Genomic DNA, 14,232 nt, shown 5'->3' with positions numbered 1-14,232 from the left:
ATAAATAAAATGTCTTTTGAAAATTTGTTTGATGTCCACCGTAGACATTGTCCTAGCAGCACCCGGTTTTAGAAATGAACACTTTATTGACATGAGATTCACATCATTCTGCGGACATTAATTTGTTTGGGGTGCCTCACATGTTTATTCTACTATTGGCCGTGCGACAAACAAAGCGATTTCTGATGTGGCACACATGCGTGATGCATCCACCACGGCCAATTTTTGACAGTTCTAAATTTCTAATAATTTACAGGAGTACGAGTTACATACTGTATATCTTTTGCCTCTTTTTAATTTTGAGTGCATAGAAAAAGCTTTTGATTTTATTTATACAGTTTAATCCTGTACATAGGAAAATCAAATTACCATAAGCAACAGGAGTATAGAACTAGGGGACCTTATGGTCCTTACTTTCATGTGCGAAGCCTCACACACCACCAACACATTGGAGCTCTCACACACACTCAGTGGTCTCCCTGTGATCTAAAATTTTACTGAACTTTATACTGTATATATTATATAGTTAAAAAAATATTATAAAAAGTATATGATTATAAAGTACATACAATCTACTTTAAAATTCAAATTTCATTTTTTTAAAATAGTAAAAATATTATGTCAAAAATAATTAATTTAATCATCGAAAGTCATGGACAACAAAAGAATGGTAAAGAACGAGAAGAATGGGACACTCAGGGGTGTAAATAAGTCGAGCCGAGCCGAGCCGAACTCTAGAGTGCTCGTGTATCGTTTGTTAAAAAATTAGCGAACTCGAACTCGAGTTCGAGCTTTGATCGAGCCAAAAATATTATTTGAGGATCGACTCGTTAAGGAATAACTCTGTTCACGAACGGCTCGCGAACCGCTCACGAACATGTCTCACGAACTTTTTCATGAGTTTTTGCTAACGAACCGCTCATTAACTTACGCTCACGAACATGTCTCACAAATTTTTGCTCATCAACCGCTCATTAATTTTGTTCACGAGCTTTTCAAATAAACTTTGCTAACGAGCTAGCTTATGCTCATAAATTTATTTATGAGCTTGTTTATTATTTAATTTAATTAAAAAAAATTAATATTCTAACAATATTTAAATTTATGTTCTAAGAAATCATAAATTCATAATAACTACGCTCACGAGCCAAGTTCACGAACCATGATCACGGGCCGAGTTCATGAACCATGTTCACGAACTACGCTCACGAGCCAAGTTCACGAACTCATAATTCAAACTTGTTCGCGAACTATCGAGTCGAACTCTGTGTGTTCAAGTTCAGCTCGTTTATAAAACGAACTTTCAAATTGTGCTCAAGATTGACTCGCTTATGAGTCGAACAAGCTCAAACCGAGCTTTTTTTTAACCGAACATCAGGCGGTTCTCATTTGCAGCCTAGGGACACTAAAGCGAAACAGCGTTAACTAAATTAGATATTAAAAAAGCTGGGCCGTGTCCCACTTTAGGAGTAGCATAAAGGCCCAAAGTTGCCCTCCGCAGCCATCTATCTTCAACTCTTTTTTTAAATCTCTCTGTAAATCTCTCTCTCTCTCTCTCTCGCTCGTCTCTCAATCTCGATTCTCCAACCAAACCCAAACCTAATCATCACCTTCCCCACTCCACTTCTCCGATTTAATCTCAATTCAAACGATCACAATCATCATCTCCTCACACATTTTTCTCAATAAACCTCTCGGTACGTTTTTTTTACCCTAATTATCCACTTTTCAATTCAATATCAGTCTCTTCTTTTGTAGATTTCTCATAAAACATCTATGCTGCTTCTCTATATTCAGTTTCAGTTTAGGACTTTTAATTATTTATGTTGAGTTTGATGATTTGTATTTGCAATAGAACAGGAAAGTGTTGTGGAGAAACAACTGTTTGAACAATTTTAACTTAGATGCCGAAAAGATCGAAGAAAGTTATCGAAAAATACGGTTAAAGGCCTTACAGGAGAAGTGTTTTAAGTAGCTAATTAGCTCCTATAGTTGAAATTAGGACAGAATCGAAGTATCTTGGTTGTTTGTGATTTTGTAGGATTCGAGTCGTAATTGATTTGGACTAGTGAGGTTTCTGTTAATTTGTTTTTTTGCTTTTGCGTGTTGGGAGAGAGTTGTTGTAGGATCGGAAATAAGAAAAAAGAAAGATTGCGTAATGTATAATTTTGATTCGGGGACAGGAAATGTATCCTGTTCCATGTGCTTCATGTGTTGATTTGATATGGTACCAGAAATGTGAAGTTAAGAAGGGGTCTGTTTAAGTACGAAGAACAGTTAGATTCATGCTAGAAAGTAAATGACTCGAGTCCGTATACCTGTGATTTTTATCTTTATGCAAAAGTTTGGGTTGGCTACTTGGCTTTTATGTTGCATTTATGGGATAAGGATCGGACATGGCATACCAGTTACAATATGTATGTCGGTCTTCTCCGTAGACATAAATTGTGCTAACTCTGTAGTTGGATTAGAAAAGGCATCTTTTACCATGTAAATGTCTGTAGATTATTTATTATTTCTTAATAATCGGCGTTTAAGTAATTGGTGTGAGTATTCACTTAGAGCTACAAGCTCAGACTTTAGGCCCTACTAGGTCTTAACTCCTAAGATGATCTGGGACCTTAGACATCTGGACACCAAGTCCTGTGCTACATTAACATAGCGAGAAGGCTCTGAAGCTTTAAATTTGGTTTTTCTAGTAAGATCTATCTAATTGTTTAATATTTCGACTTTTTCAAGGAATTAGAAGTTACTCCCACCATTCCAAAGTAATAGCGAAAGCGCGTAACTCGTGGTGCAAAAAAACATATTTTCATACATCATTTTCCAGATTTTCTTTTTCTAAAAAAAATTTAGATGTTAAATTTTTATTCAAAAAAAGAAAATTTGAAAAATAATATTTAGAAATATGTTTGTTTGCACCTTAAGTTACGTGGAAAAAGTCAAAGTGACTATTATTTTGGAATGGAGGGAGTATGTATGTAATTATATGATAAAAAAAATATAGACCAAGCACATACACTTTATATGTTTTTAGAGTATTTAGAGATATGGGCGACAAAAAATGAATGTAAAAGTTTCGAGATTATTTCACAACAGAATTTTTAACTACAATCTATCTGATATTAAGAACCAGTTCCACTTAGATTTAAACTTAAATCTCACACAGAAAACAGTGGCATAATGGGTTCACTAGGAAGCAGACTCACTTGATGCGACGTTATAAATTTTCTCGTTTTGACTTTTGCAGTGCAGTTTATTAATCTTATGAATTACAAAGTTTTTTTTTTATGATCCTGTTATGAAATTGGTGTGATGTTAATATTCATCGTGAAGATTTTTATATTTGTTAGTCGTAGTTGATGGAGTTATGCAATTTAGTACTCTTCTGGTTTTATATTAACGTGGTGGAAGTACAGTGGTTAATTATCTAGTCTAAACATTGCATGACGCCATGACCGAAAAACTGGATTATCAGGAAGGAGAGATGTCATACAAAGTTTGTGTAACTTTCTTTCATGTATTTTGGTTATGAATATATCATGACAAAATTTTCAAGATATATTTTCTACTGTATAGTATTAGCAATTTACTGGCAGAATTCCTATTTTTTCAAAACCTGTCTCTCGATTGCTGCTGTGGATGTATCACTTGAAATACCTAATATGTTGCGTTAGTTTTTAATGAAATGGATATCCTACCAGTGTCTGAGAACTGAGCGAAATATAATGTGCTTATTTGTTATTGCCTTTTATGAATAATATTTAGACAGGGCGGAGGAGTAGCATTTTAAACTAGTTTATCTTAAGAATGTAAGAAACATTTCAGTTGATTATATAATGTATATACATATATTTATTTATGATTGAATAAATAAATCTGCATAAAGGCCATGTATGTTTCAAGGGATTATTATCTGGTGGCTATTATCTTATTTGCTCTATAAATAAATTTAAAGGAAAAGTACGTTCTAGTTCATTTCCATGATATTATAAAACCTAGTGAGAGATGGTAGTATTTTTGTTAGGACGTTTCTCGGACCACTCTTTACCCGTTTTTTTTTATAAATGGGGTATTTTTGATCCCATAGATGACTCTGATCTAGTACTTAGGATGATAGTTTTTTAAACTTAAGAGTAAAAATAGTAAGTCCTGGGGATTATTATCTTTTAAAATTTGAAACGAACACGACCAAAGAGTTTTAATATCAAGCACAAAACTGATGTAGCAGATATGTTAAGCTCTTCACTATTTTCTTTCTTCTGCGTTTATTTAGCTATATCTGTGATTTGATACGTTAGTATAGAGTGATAAGAGTATTTTATTTTTAGATGTGCCATCTAATCACAATAGTACCTGCATGAGATATCTGATTCCGAGGGAATCTTAAGTGTTAAAATTGTGTATCGGCTTAAAAAATTGTACACACTACAAGCAAGCACTTGCGCAGTGTTATATAAATAAATTTAAGGGAAGCAAGATGATAAAGTTGGTACTTTTGTTGATATTCTCAATTTTTCTTGCTTTGCAGGTAGCATAGAGCTGTCACTTTCCTTTGTATGGATGACAAGATAGGAATCTGACACAAATCTTCAGATAAATTGCTTAATTGAAAGGAAAAGTAGGTGAAGGTGGGGGAATAGCTCTCTCAGAATAGTTTAAACCATCTTCCCTTTTGTGTATGCAGATACTTCCCTGGATACCTTTTATTCTGCATCTCTTTAATTGCTTTCCCACAGCTTTTGTCCTTCATATTCCTGGTGTTCCTTCCAAGCTTCCTCTTACACTATACTCTCAAATTATCATACCTTAAAGTTGGGAATGATAAACATTGTAGATAAAGTAACTGCTAATGCCCCCTGGTCATAGTGCTATGTTAGTAAAAATGGTTATCTAGTAATCTGAGATCTCAGAACGTTTGGACATGGAACTTTCATCTGGTGAAGAGAAACCCGAGGACTATCTTTTCAAGATTGTACTAATCGGTGATTCAGCTGTTGGAAAGTCAAACTTGCTCGCAAGATTTGCAAGAAATGAGTTTAATCCCAATTCAAAATCAACAATAGGAGTTGAGTTCCAGACCCAGAAAATGGAGATTAAGGGAAAGGAAGTTAAAGCACAGATCTGGGACACAGCTGGTCAAGAGCGTTTTAGGGCTGTTACATCTGCATACTATAGAGGTGCAGTGGGAGCTCTTGTGGTATATGACATCAGTAGACGACAAACTTTTGATAGCATTGGCAGATGGCTTAACGAACTTCACAGTAAGCATTAAAACAACATTTTCCTTTAACCCCGTTTACTTGATTTTTCTTTTTCTTTTAGTTGTGGCAATCTAATCAAGACATCTGCACACTCTCCACCTTCATACTAACAGATACAACCATAGTAGTTCCTAATACTATGATTGCTTTGAGGTGGTTTTCTTAGGTTCCATTTTGTTAAAAAGTTCAAATGAATTTGTGGGCTAGACAAAAAGTTTTTTAATCATGAAAGGAACGAAACAATAGTAATAACTTTAAACAGATGTGTATGCTGGTTTCTTCTTACAGTATATTATATGTAAAGATAGTTTTTGACGTTTCTTATTTGTAAACAGCTCATTCAGACATGAATGTTGTTACCATACTTGTCGGCAACAAGAGTGATCTTGAAGATGCCAGGGAGGTTTCTTCATCTGAAGGGAAAAGTGTAGCGGAGGCGCAGGGTCTTTTTTTCATGGAAACCTCAGCTCGTGATTCGTCAAATGTTACTGCTGCTTTTCAGACAGTAGTGAAAGAGATTTATGACATCTTGACCCGGAAAGTTATGCAATCCCAAGATTTCAAGAAACCAGAGCCCGGGAATGGCAAGACTGTAGTCCTGAATCCGGATGATAAACAGGATGTAGGTGAAGCACCAAAAACATCAGGGTGCTGTTCATCTTAGCCATGCACATCTGTGAATTGTGATTCTCCAGCTAAGATCTTTTTTCATTTGTCTGTTCCAGAGGAAAAAATTTCAGACTTTTCACAACCTGATGTAATTTTTTCCTGCTGAAATTAAGAACAGAGATCCACCGAACCTTGGCCGCAAGGAAAGATTCTGTTAGAAGTTGTAAATGACCTGAGAAGATAAGTTTTTGGTAATTATGTGAAATATCCATCTTCTGTTGTATATTCCGTCTTGTCCAATTTTCTCCACAAGGTTGCCTCACTCTCAACTAGAAAGTCTTCTGGGTGGATCATGGATATTCCAGTTTTATTCAAAGGTATTCCACTTTCGTTTTCGCCTTATACACGATTACTAAACTATAATACATCTGTTGCATAAATTTTTCAAGATGTTTAAACAAAATTGATAATACAAATTTAATTTGAATTAATTTATAATAAAGGAATTGATGCACTTATTGAATCTTAATTTTATTATACCACAATATAGGTACCCCATGTCAAAGTGAACAAAAATTTCAGGATCATTCACATATATAATAATAATAGCATATCCTGTATCCTGGGCTCCTGGCTCTTTACTGGAATGTGACTTGAGTTGACACTGGGTGCGGTGGACCTCCCTTGTGCCTGAACCACCTGCTGTAGCTTTTTTATGTAGTAGCATTTCCTCTTGTAAGGACTATGGAGTTATAAGAGTTCGTACTATTATAAATATTATTTATATATAATCATAAATTTTAACTAATATAATCATAAATTTTAACCACCAAATTGAAAACATAATTATTTAAATTTTTATTCGAATGATCATTAGAAATTATATAATATTGAAATGTTTTTCGAAAAAAAAAATATATTCAAACATGAATCCATATATAACAGAATTATAGTTGTTGAGAATTATTATATAATAAAAACAATTTTGAAAATCATGATTGTTTTCAAATTTTAAGTGTTATATTATATATAAAAATATGTACGTATATATCATGTTTTCGATATTAGAATCATATTATAGGTATCTTTAGAGCATCCAAGGGTTGAGGATGTGTTAGTTAAAATATCTATGTGTCATCCCATGTGTTATCTAAATGACATTTTTAGATGATATGTAAAAAAGAAAAACTCTCCGACCATCATCTTTTAGCAAAAAAAAATATAAATAATCATGTTTGATTCAATAGATTTGTTGAACTAATAAAGCTATTATATATAATTTTAACTTGACATAATTATACATAACTCCATTGGAGTGTTTTTCTCACCTGTTAGCATAAAACTTGTATAAACAATTTACATAATCATTATAGCTAACAAATTCAGAAATCACCCTTGGAGATGCTCTTATAATATCTGTAATAAAGTCAACAATTTGTTATGAGATGCTACAAAATTTCATAATCAATACCATATTACTAATTTAACATATCAAATATTTTCAATATTCAATAAGAAATAACTCATTTTAAAAAGCATTCCTAACAAATTAGTGGGGACAGTTTAATTTGGAGGAATCAATAAAGAATAAGGGTATCAATTAATTTTAATCTTTTTGTTGTTGTTTATTTATCTAAGAAAAATGTTATTTTCAGAGCAATATTTTTGTTTCCAGAGCAAATTCGATTCTCTCCCTCTTGCGTCCACATATATCATGCAACTTTAGTACAAATTTCTGAAAATTAAAAAATTACTCTGTATATAACATTTCCCGCAAGCTAAAATATCATTTCATTAGCTCTTTTAGACTTAGTTTTACCAACTACTCGTATATCTCTGTTCTCATTTCTTAATTACTTGCATCATTGTTCATGTCACCGTGATCCAGATCACCACTATCAATACTATCATCATATCGATCACGGATCACCACTGCTAATGATATCATCGAAATATGTGGTTAATCAGCAACCGTCATAAATAATTATCATGAATCATACCATCAATTATTGTTGTTGGTCGTCATTGACCATCATCATTATTGATCGTTGACAACCATCATCCTTTGTCAAAATACATTTCCTTGTAAAAAAATTATCATAAATCTAAAATCACCATCACTAACTGTCATTAGAAATCACCGACAACGGACAAATCACCAATATTATTATTATTATTTCATCTCAACACTTACACATATGTACGTGTGTAGTTAATAATTTCATTAATCATTTATTTTTATGACAGGAAATAAACAGAGAAAAAGAATCATTTTCTTTCTTTCTAATTATTTTCCTTCTTAAATTCCATTCTTTTTATCCCGCACCAACAAAACGAGCCTGAATTTATTTATATATTCAAATCGAACGAAACCAAAGCCGGAAAGAAACATGAATATGTTTCAATGTTTGAGGATAAGCTCTGAAAGTGGCCACACAGGTACACCAATAAAATATACGAGTGGTTCTTTACATGTACATTTCACCAAACGCTTGAGATAAGTATCATCATCTTCAATCCGTAGCTATCAGAATCAAAGAGATTGAAGCCCCACGTAGGGATGGATGGTTGCACCAAGTTCTTAGAAACCATCACTTGGTCGTGGTTTGTCTAGAAGTATTAGCTCACAACCCTTGGATCGGATATTATTTAGAATTAAATACGATAAAATATATTCGTCAAAAAAATAAGACAAAATATATATTATTAATAATATTTGAATTTCAAGAAATTATTTGCATTTTTAAAGATAATAATGATACAAGTATCTCATCTTGATAATATGATTAACAAGATCGGAATTTCAAATCATTAACAAATTTTATTTAGTAAATACAAAATAATTTTAATATAACAAAATCCGGTCTATTTAGCAGAAAAAGAAGCAAGCACAAAACAGTAAACAAATAATTTGCAATCCCCATTTATTTCGCAAATCTGTAACTTAAATAATTCTGTATATATAAACGTAACAACTATGAACTATTTAAACTATTTAAACAAAAATAAAAAGAACAAGCAAACCTTGCATGCAAAAGTAAATAAGCATCATCACGTTTATTCTTTGGGGTTTAATTGCATCCCCCAAAAGCTTTTTTTTTCACACAAGTAAACCAACCAAATGTTTCTTACAATCTACTTATGAATAAAATCCCAAGAGGAGCATACATGACAAGAACTAGCAACTTTGCTAGAAGTACAACCATCCAACTAAGAAAAGGAAAAATGAATTATGAAAAAGTAGTTTTTATCTTTTATGTTTTTTTTTTGCGTATTGTTACGACACCGGAGATGCATTCATGCTCAAGTGTTCTTGACCATGTGCCACGATCACATTTTACATCTCAACCAAATTCCAAAAGAAAATCTAATATGAAAAAACCTTGAGCTTATGCTCTGCGCAGATATCAGAATCTCTAGTAAAATGCTCTCTGATGAGCTATTGAGCTCTATAAACAGGTCCCTAAATGTACTTCTAAACTGACATATCTCCAAGCTGAGTAATGAGTAATTCACAGTTCTCCATATTGATTCACCTGATATACCTACTTAACGTAGTGACATAATAATCTTCCTAGGTAGCAATTCCTGAATCAAACAAAGATCAAAAGAACGTGTCAAAACATAATCGATAAATAGTAAGATCATTCATGAACAAATTATGGCATTGAACTTGGAAGATCAATCAGTTTCAGATAAACATACTACTAAACTATAATCCAGCAAAGTGATAAATGTGATTTCCCTAATGAGAGAACAGAGTGTTCAATAAACCACCCCGTGAAATATATACTTTGATAAAAAAAAAAAAAAAAAAAGGTGCCTGGATATCTATAACCTGTGTGCATTAAGGTTTGTAAGGTAAATTACACATTACTGAGATGCATCTAAACTTTGTAGTGAAACTGTAGTGCTGTACATATAAAAGTTCATAAATAACTCTCCTGTTTGTCAGAAGACTGAATTTGCAATTCAAAAGTATTGCCACCAAAGTTTGCAATGGTTGAATACATGAGCCATCATGCCATCTTATTTTACACCCTCATTCCCTTAGTGAAAGCAGACTGCATTATGAATAATGCGTTTTGAGGTTTTACGGAAAATAAACCAAAAAACCTATCTACCTCATTCTTTCTTTCGTGTCTTTCTTCAATCAATATTACAAGTATTGAGATTAAGATCCTATTTACTAAAAATGGTTAGACGTGGCAAAACACATGCAAAAGGTGGCACCCTGATTATTATCTAAAATGGCTAGTCTTGTACTGCTGAACTTGAAATTAGTACCCAGGACGGACAACATAGAATCAAGCAACATAGACATAGACAGACAAAATAGCATCTAGCAACATACCAATCAGACTATATTAGAAGTCCGGACACATACATTTATGCACCTGCTATATTATATTCTGTACCATGGATCCAAATTTTAAAAAGGAGCTTTGCAAGACAGAGTGAGGACTATGAACTGTAAAAAGGCTTACGTGGTTTGACACATCACGATTGTAATATGATACTAGAAACTCATCTCAGGTTGGGATTATGCACTCACCATGAGGCAAGAGGAAGGAGTAACTTGTGTCCATGGATAGAAGGTAGATGATGTTTGGGAAAAGTAACATTACCCAGGGGAAGATAATTCCAAAGAAACTGCAAGGAAACTGAGATGCTACAAAGGCCAAGATGGGGTACTCTATCAACATGATAAGCAAGTCCTTTAGCTTTAAGCTATTAATTTTCAAGCACAAAGATGCAATGAAGATTTATATCTAGAACTTCAGAGTTAAATCAACAAGATGATTAGAAAAAGGATACTTTAGATGAGAACTTCGTTAGCTACTTTGCGATATGGTTTTATATATATACCCATATATACATATACACACACATATATACATATATGTATATATATGGTCTTACTCCAACGGAAACTTTTTTAGCCTAGAAACTTGAAACAAAGAGTATTAAAGTGACGGGAAAAGGGCAGTAGAGCCCAGGGGTGGGGCCGGGCCGGGGGCATTTCTAGTTTCTAGGCTCTTGTTTCAATTTGAACATTTGCCTATATATGTAAACAATACTGTATAAATTTAGAGTGAGATCCTGAGTGCAAGTTATTTTTTCTATTCACACGTTTAAAAATGTTAACAAACAAGTTCAAACACTGATACGTTGATCATTTTCAAATGCTTATTTAGCATAAGAACTAAGAAGATTAAAACAATGAAATGGAAGAATAATTGGTATTAGAAGTAGAGAGTCACATACCTCTATTTGCTCTATTAGTAACACTATAACCACCAACATAACCAACAGCATTTTTAGGTGTGACCTCAGAAACTGCAGTCCGGAGATCATAATCAAAAGTTCGAGGGCCCTCGAGATCAGGAGATGCTGAACGCCAAGTCGTGTCCCCAAAGACTGAACCACTGCCATGAAAGTTACCAAAGGAACCTTCATAAGCACTATTTGCAGCACCAAAAGATGATATTGGAGATGGAGCCATATTGCCTCTAGTGTTCCTTGCATAACCCAATCCACCTAATTCGAAACTGTTCTCAGCATTGCCATAGTTAATGTTCTCATTGCTAAAAGCAGAACCGATGCCTCTGTCCTGACCTGATATGGGCGAGGAACCCCAAATGGCTCCAATATTACCTAGTGCATTGACTAACCCAGTATTCGCGCTACCAGAACCCATAAATTCAGCAGAATTAGTTAAGTTTTTGGTATAATTAAGACCACCATCTCCCCATGTGTTCCAGTTCATTGTGTTCAACACAGAGCCGGTTCCAGCTATGCCGTGCCCAACTGGACTTCCGTACCTATTTGGACTCCCGTTTTGGAAAGCATCCAAACCACGAGCATAACTAATATTAGAACCAAGGTGCGCAGATCCTTCAAGATTTGATCCCAAACCTGGTTCAAAATATGATCCCAGACCATAGCCAGAACTCAATGAAGAATATCCGCTGCGGCCAACAGCAGCTGGACTAAACCTACCATCCATTCTTAGTCCATAGCCTCCACCTGGGCTTGGACTATACCCCTGAGTGTAGGCATTAAGTAGATTGCTTACTCTGCTCAGACCATAGTTTTGCCCGCTTAGCTGACTCCTAATTGATCCTGGAGATAATTCTTTGGGAACAGCCCGCTTAACCTCGACCATTTTACCATTGAGCTCATGGAAAGTTCTAAGCAGCACCCTATCTACTGCTTCCTCCGAATCATATGTGATGAATCCAAACCCTCTGGGCCTCTGGGTGTTGTGATCATACATTACCACAACATCCGTTATTGTCCCAAATTGATCGAAGTAATTCTTAAAGTCACTCTCAGTGACTGTGGATGCCAAACCTCCTACAAATATCTTCTTGGTGCGGATAGGTACCGGCGAACCTTGAACACTGCCACTGATCCTATTCGGAGTTTGCTGATCATCCCTAGGAACAGCCTTCTTTGCTTCCACCTGAGGAAGCAGATATGAAAATCAAATTTTTATTCACAATAAGAATACATAGTACACAAAAAGAAAAGAATGTTATGTAAACCTAAAATTCTTGCACAATTGCAATATATTAGAACCATCACCAGCTCCAGTCAAATGCAATCTAGGCGTGGAGCAAACCCAAAGGAATACAAGTACTAACCTTTTCCACTTTTCTCGGCAAACAAATTATATTATACCAATGTATCTTCTAAATCATAAACACAACCAAATAAAGAAAAAAAAAGATATGCAACTTACAGTTCTGCCATCTATCATATGTTTATCTTTAACCACCCCTTCCGCAACAGCAGGATCAGCAAAAACAACAAAACCGAACCCACGAGCACGACCCGTTGTTCGATCCTTCATAATCACAGCTTCCACCACTTCACCAAACGTTTGAAAATATTCCTTGAGACGATCTTCATTAGTGTCCCATGAAATTCCACCAATGAACAACTTCCCAGGTTCCATCTCCATCCTGCACTCATCATCCAATCAGATTATCACCTAACATACCTTTAAAAACAACTAATTCCTAAAAATCTCAATCTAAAACACACACACACACAAACATAATCCCCAACAATATACTTACATAACAGATCTACCAAACAACACATACACACACATATATCAATCTAATAACACCTATACATACAACCAATAATCAAAATCATAACCATCTCTGATCAACATCAAATAAAACAAAAAAAAATCATTTTCATCAAAACCATCAAAACAATCAAGAATCAAATGGGTTCATCCATATAAACATAAAGATTCAATCTTTACACAAAAACAACAAAAAAAACCCATAAAAACATCAAAAATATACCTGAAGAGCAGAACAAGAAAGTGAAAAAGAATGGATGAAGGAGAAGACGATGGGTATGAATACAATCTGTATGTATATATGTATATAAAGATCTAAGAAGGGTGCAAAAAGAAGAGCAGAGGGCTGAGGCACCCTCTTTTCTTCTTCTTGTTTTTATATAAAAGATGGAGAAAGATGAAGATGGCAAGAGAATAAAGTTAATTAAACTCAGTTTTTATGGTAACAAATAAAACAGGGAGAGGAAGGGAATTTATTATTAATAATTATTTATAAAATTATTATTTTAGTTTGAGGAGGAGAGGAGTTCAAATTCTTACATGGGTTGGCTTCTGTAATAAGATATGGGATAGATAGATACGTAGGTTTTTGTTTGTGTGTGTATATATTTGGGGTTTTGGCCCCATATAACCATATTTAGCTTCAAAATGCCCTAAATAACCAAATACCCGGAAGATGGCCCTCAATAACCAATAGAGACGTTTTTGGAGTAGCGTTTTTGTTAAAACAACAAAAACGCTACATCGTGTAGCGTCTTAGTTGAATAATTATTTTAAAACGCTACATCGTGTAGCGTCTCAGTTAAATAAATATTTTAAAACACTAAAACGCTACACGTAAAAGCGTTTAAGTGTTTATATTTTTGTTAAATTTCAAAACGCTACTTGTAGTAGGGTCTTATTAAGCGATTAATTCAGTCTTTCTAAAACCCAAACCTAAACCCTAAATGTTAACGGTTATAAAATTATCATTCTGCCAGCGTCTCGGCTTCAGGGCCTTCGGCCCTTCAGCCTCGCTTAATTAGGGTTTAGGCTCGAGGGAGTAGGGCCTACCGGCCCTACACCCTCAATCCTAAACCCTAACCGTCGGCCAATTTATATAAAGTATGAATTAATCTTTCTAAAACCCAAACTTAAACCCTAAATGTTAACGGTTATAAAATTATCATTCCGCCGGCGTCTCGGCTTCAGGGCCTTCGGCCCTTCAGCCTCGCTTAATTAGGGTTTAGGCTCGAGGGAGTAGGGCCTACCGGC

At 34.5% G+C, this 14,232-nt stretch overlaps 2 protein-coding genes across 2 annotated transcripts; one reads left to right on the top strand and one right to left on the bottom strand.

Moving 5' to 3' along the window:
* The first annotated feature begins 1,472 nt into the window (after positions 1-1,472).
* Positions 1,473-6,156, top strand: LOC108197187 (ras-related protein RABA5a). The gene is made up of 3 exons (XM_017364728.2): positions 1,473-1,697; positions 4,532-5,264; positions 5,600-6,156. Exons 2-3 carry the CDS (start codon positions 4,925-4,927, stop codon positions 5,926-5,928), a joined length of 669 nt encoding a protein of 222 aa, XP_017220217.1. The 5' UTR covers positions 1,473-1,697; positions 4,532-4,924; the 3' UTR covers positions 5,929-6,156.
* A 2,742-nt stretch (positions 6,157-8,898) lies between these two features.
* Positions 8,899-13,502, bottom strand: LOC108199763 (heterogeneous nuclear ribonucleoprotein 1). The gene is made up of 4 exons (XM_017367728.2): positions 13,202-13,502; positions 12,622-12,844; positions 11,142-12,342; positions 8,899-9,461 (listed from the first exon to the last, which is right to left on the bottom strand). The coding sequence occupies exons 2-4, from the start codon at positions 12,841-12,843 to the stop codon at positions 9,448-9,450; spliced, it is 1,437 nt and encodes a 478-aa protein (XP_017223217.1). The 5' UTR covers position 12,844; positions 13,202-13,502; the 3' UTR covers positions 8,899-9,447.
* Positions 13,503-14,232: the final 730 nt, after the last annotated feature.

Source organism: Daucus carota, chromosome 8 (genome assembly GCF_001625215.2).
Source record: "Daucus carota subsp. sativus chromosome 8, DH1 v3.0, whole genome shotgun sequence".
Taxonomy (NCBI): domain Eukaryota; kingdom Viridiplantae; phylum Streptophyta; class Magnoliopsida; order Apiales; family Apiaceae; genus Daucus; species Daucus carota.
The sequence above is the reverse complement of the archived record's forward strand: the minus strand, read 5'-3'. Positions and strand labels throughout refer to the sequence as shown.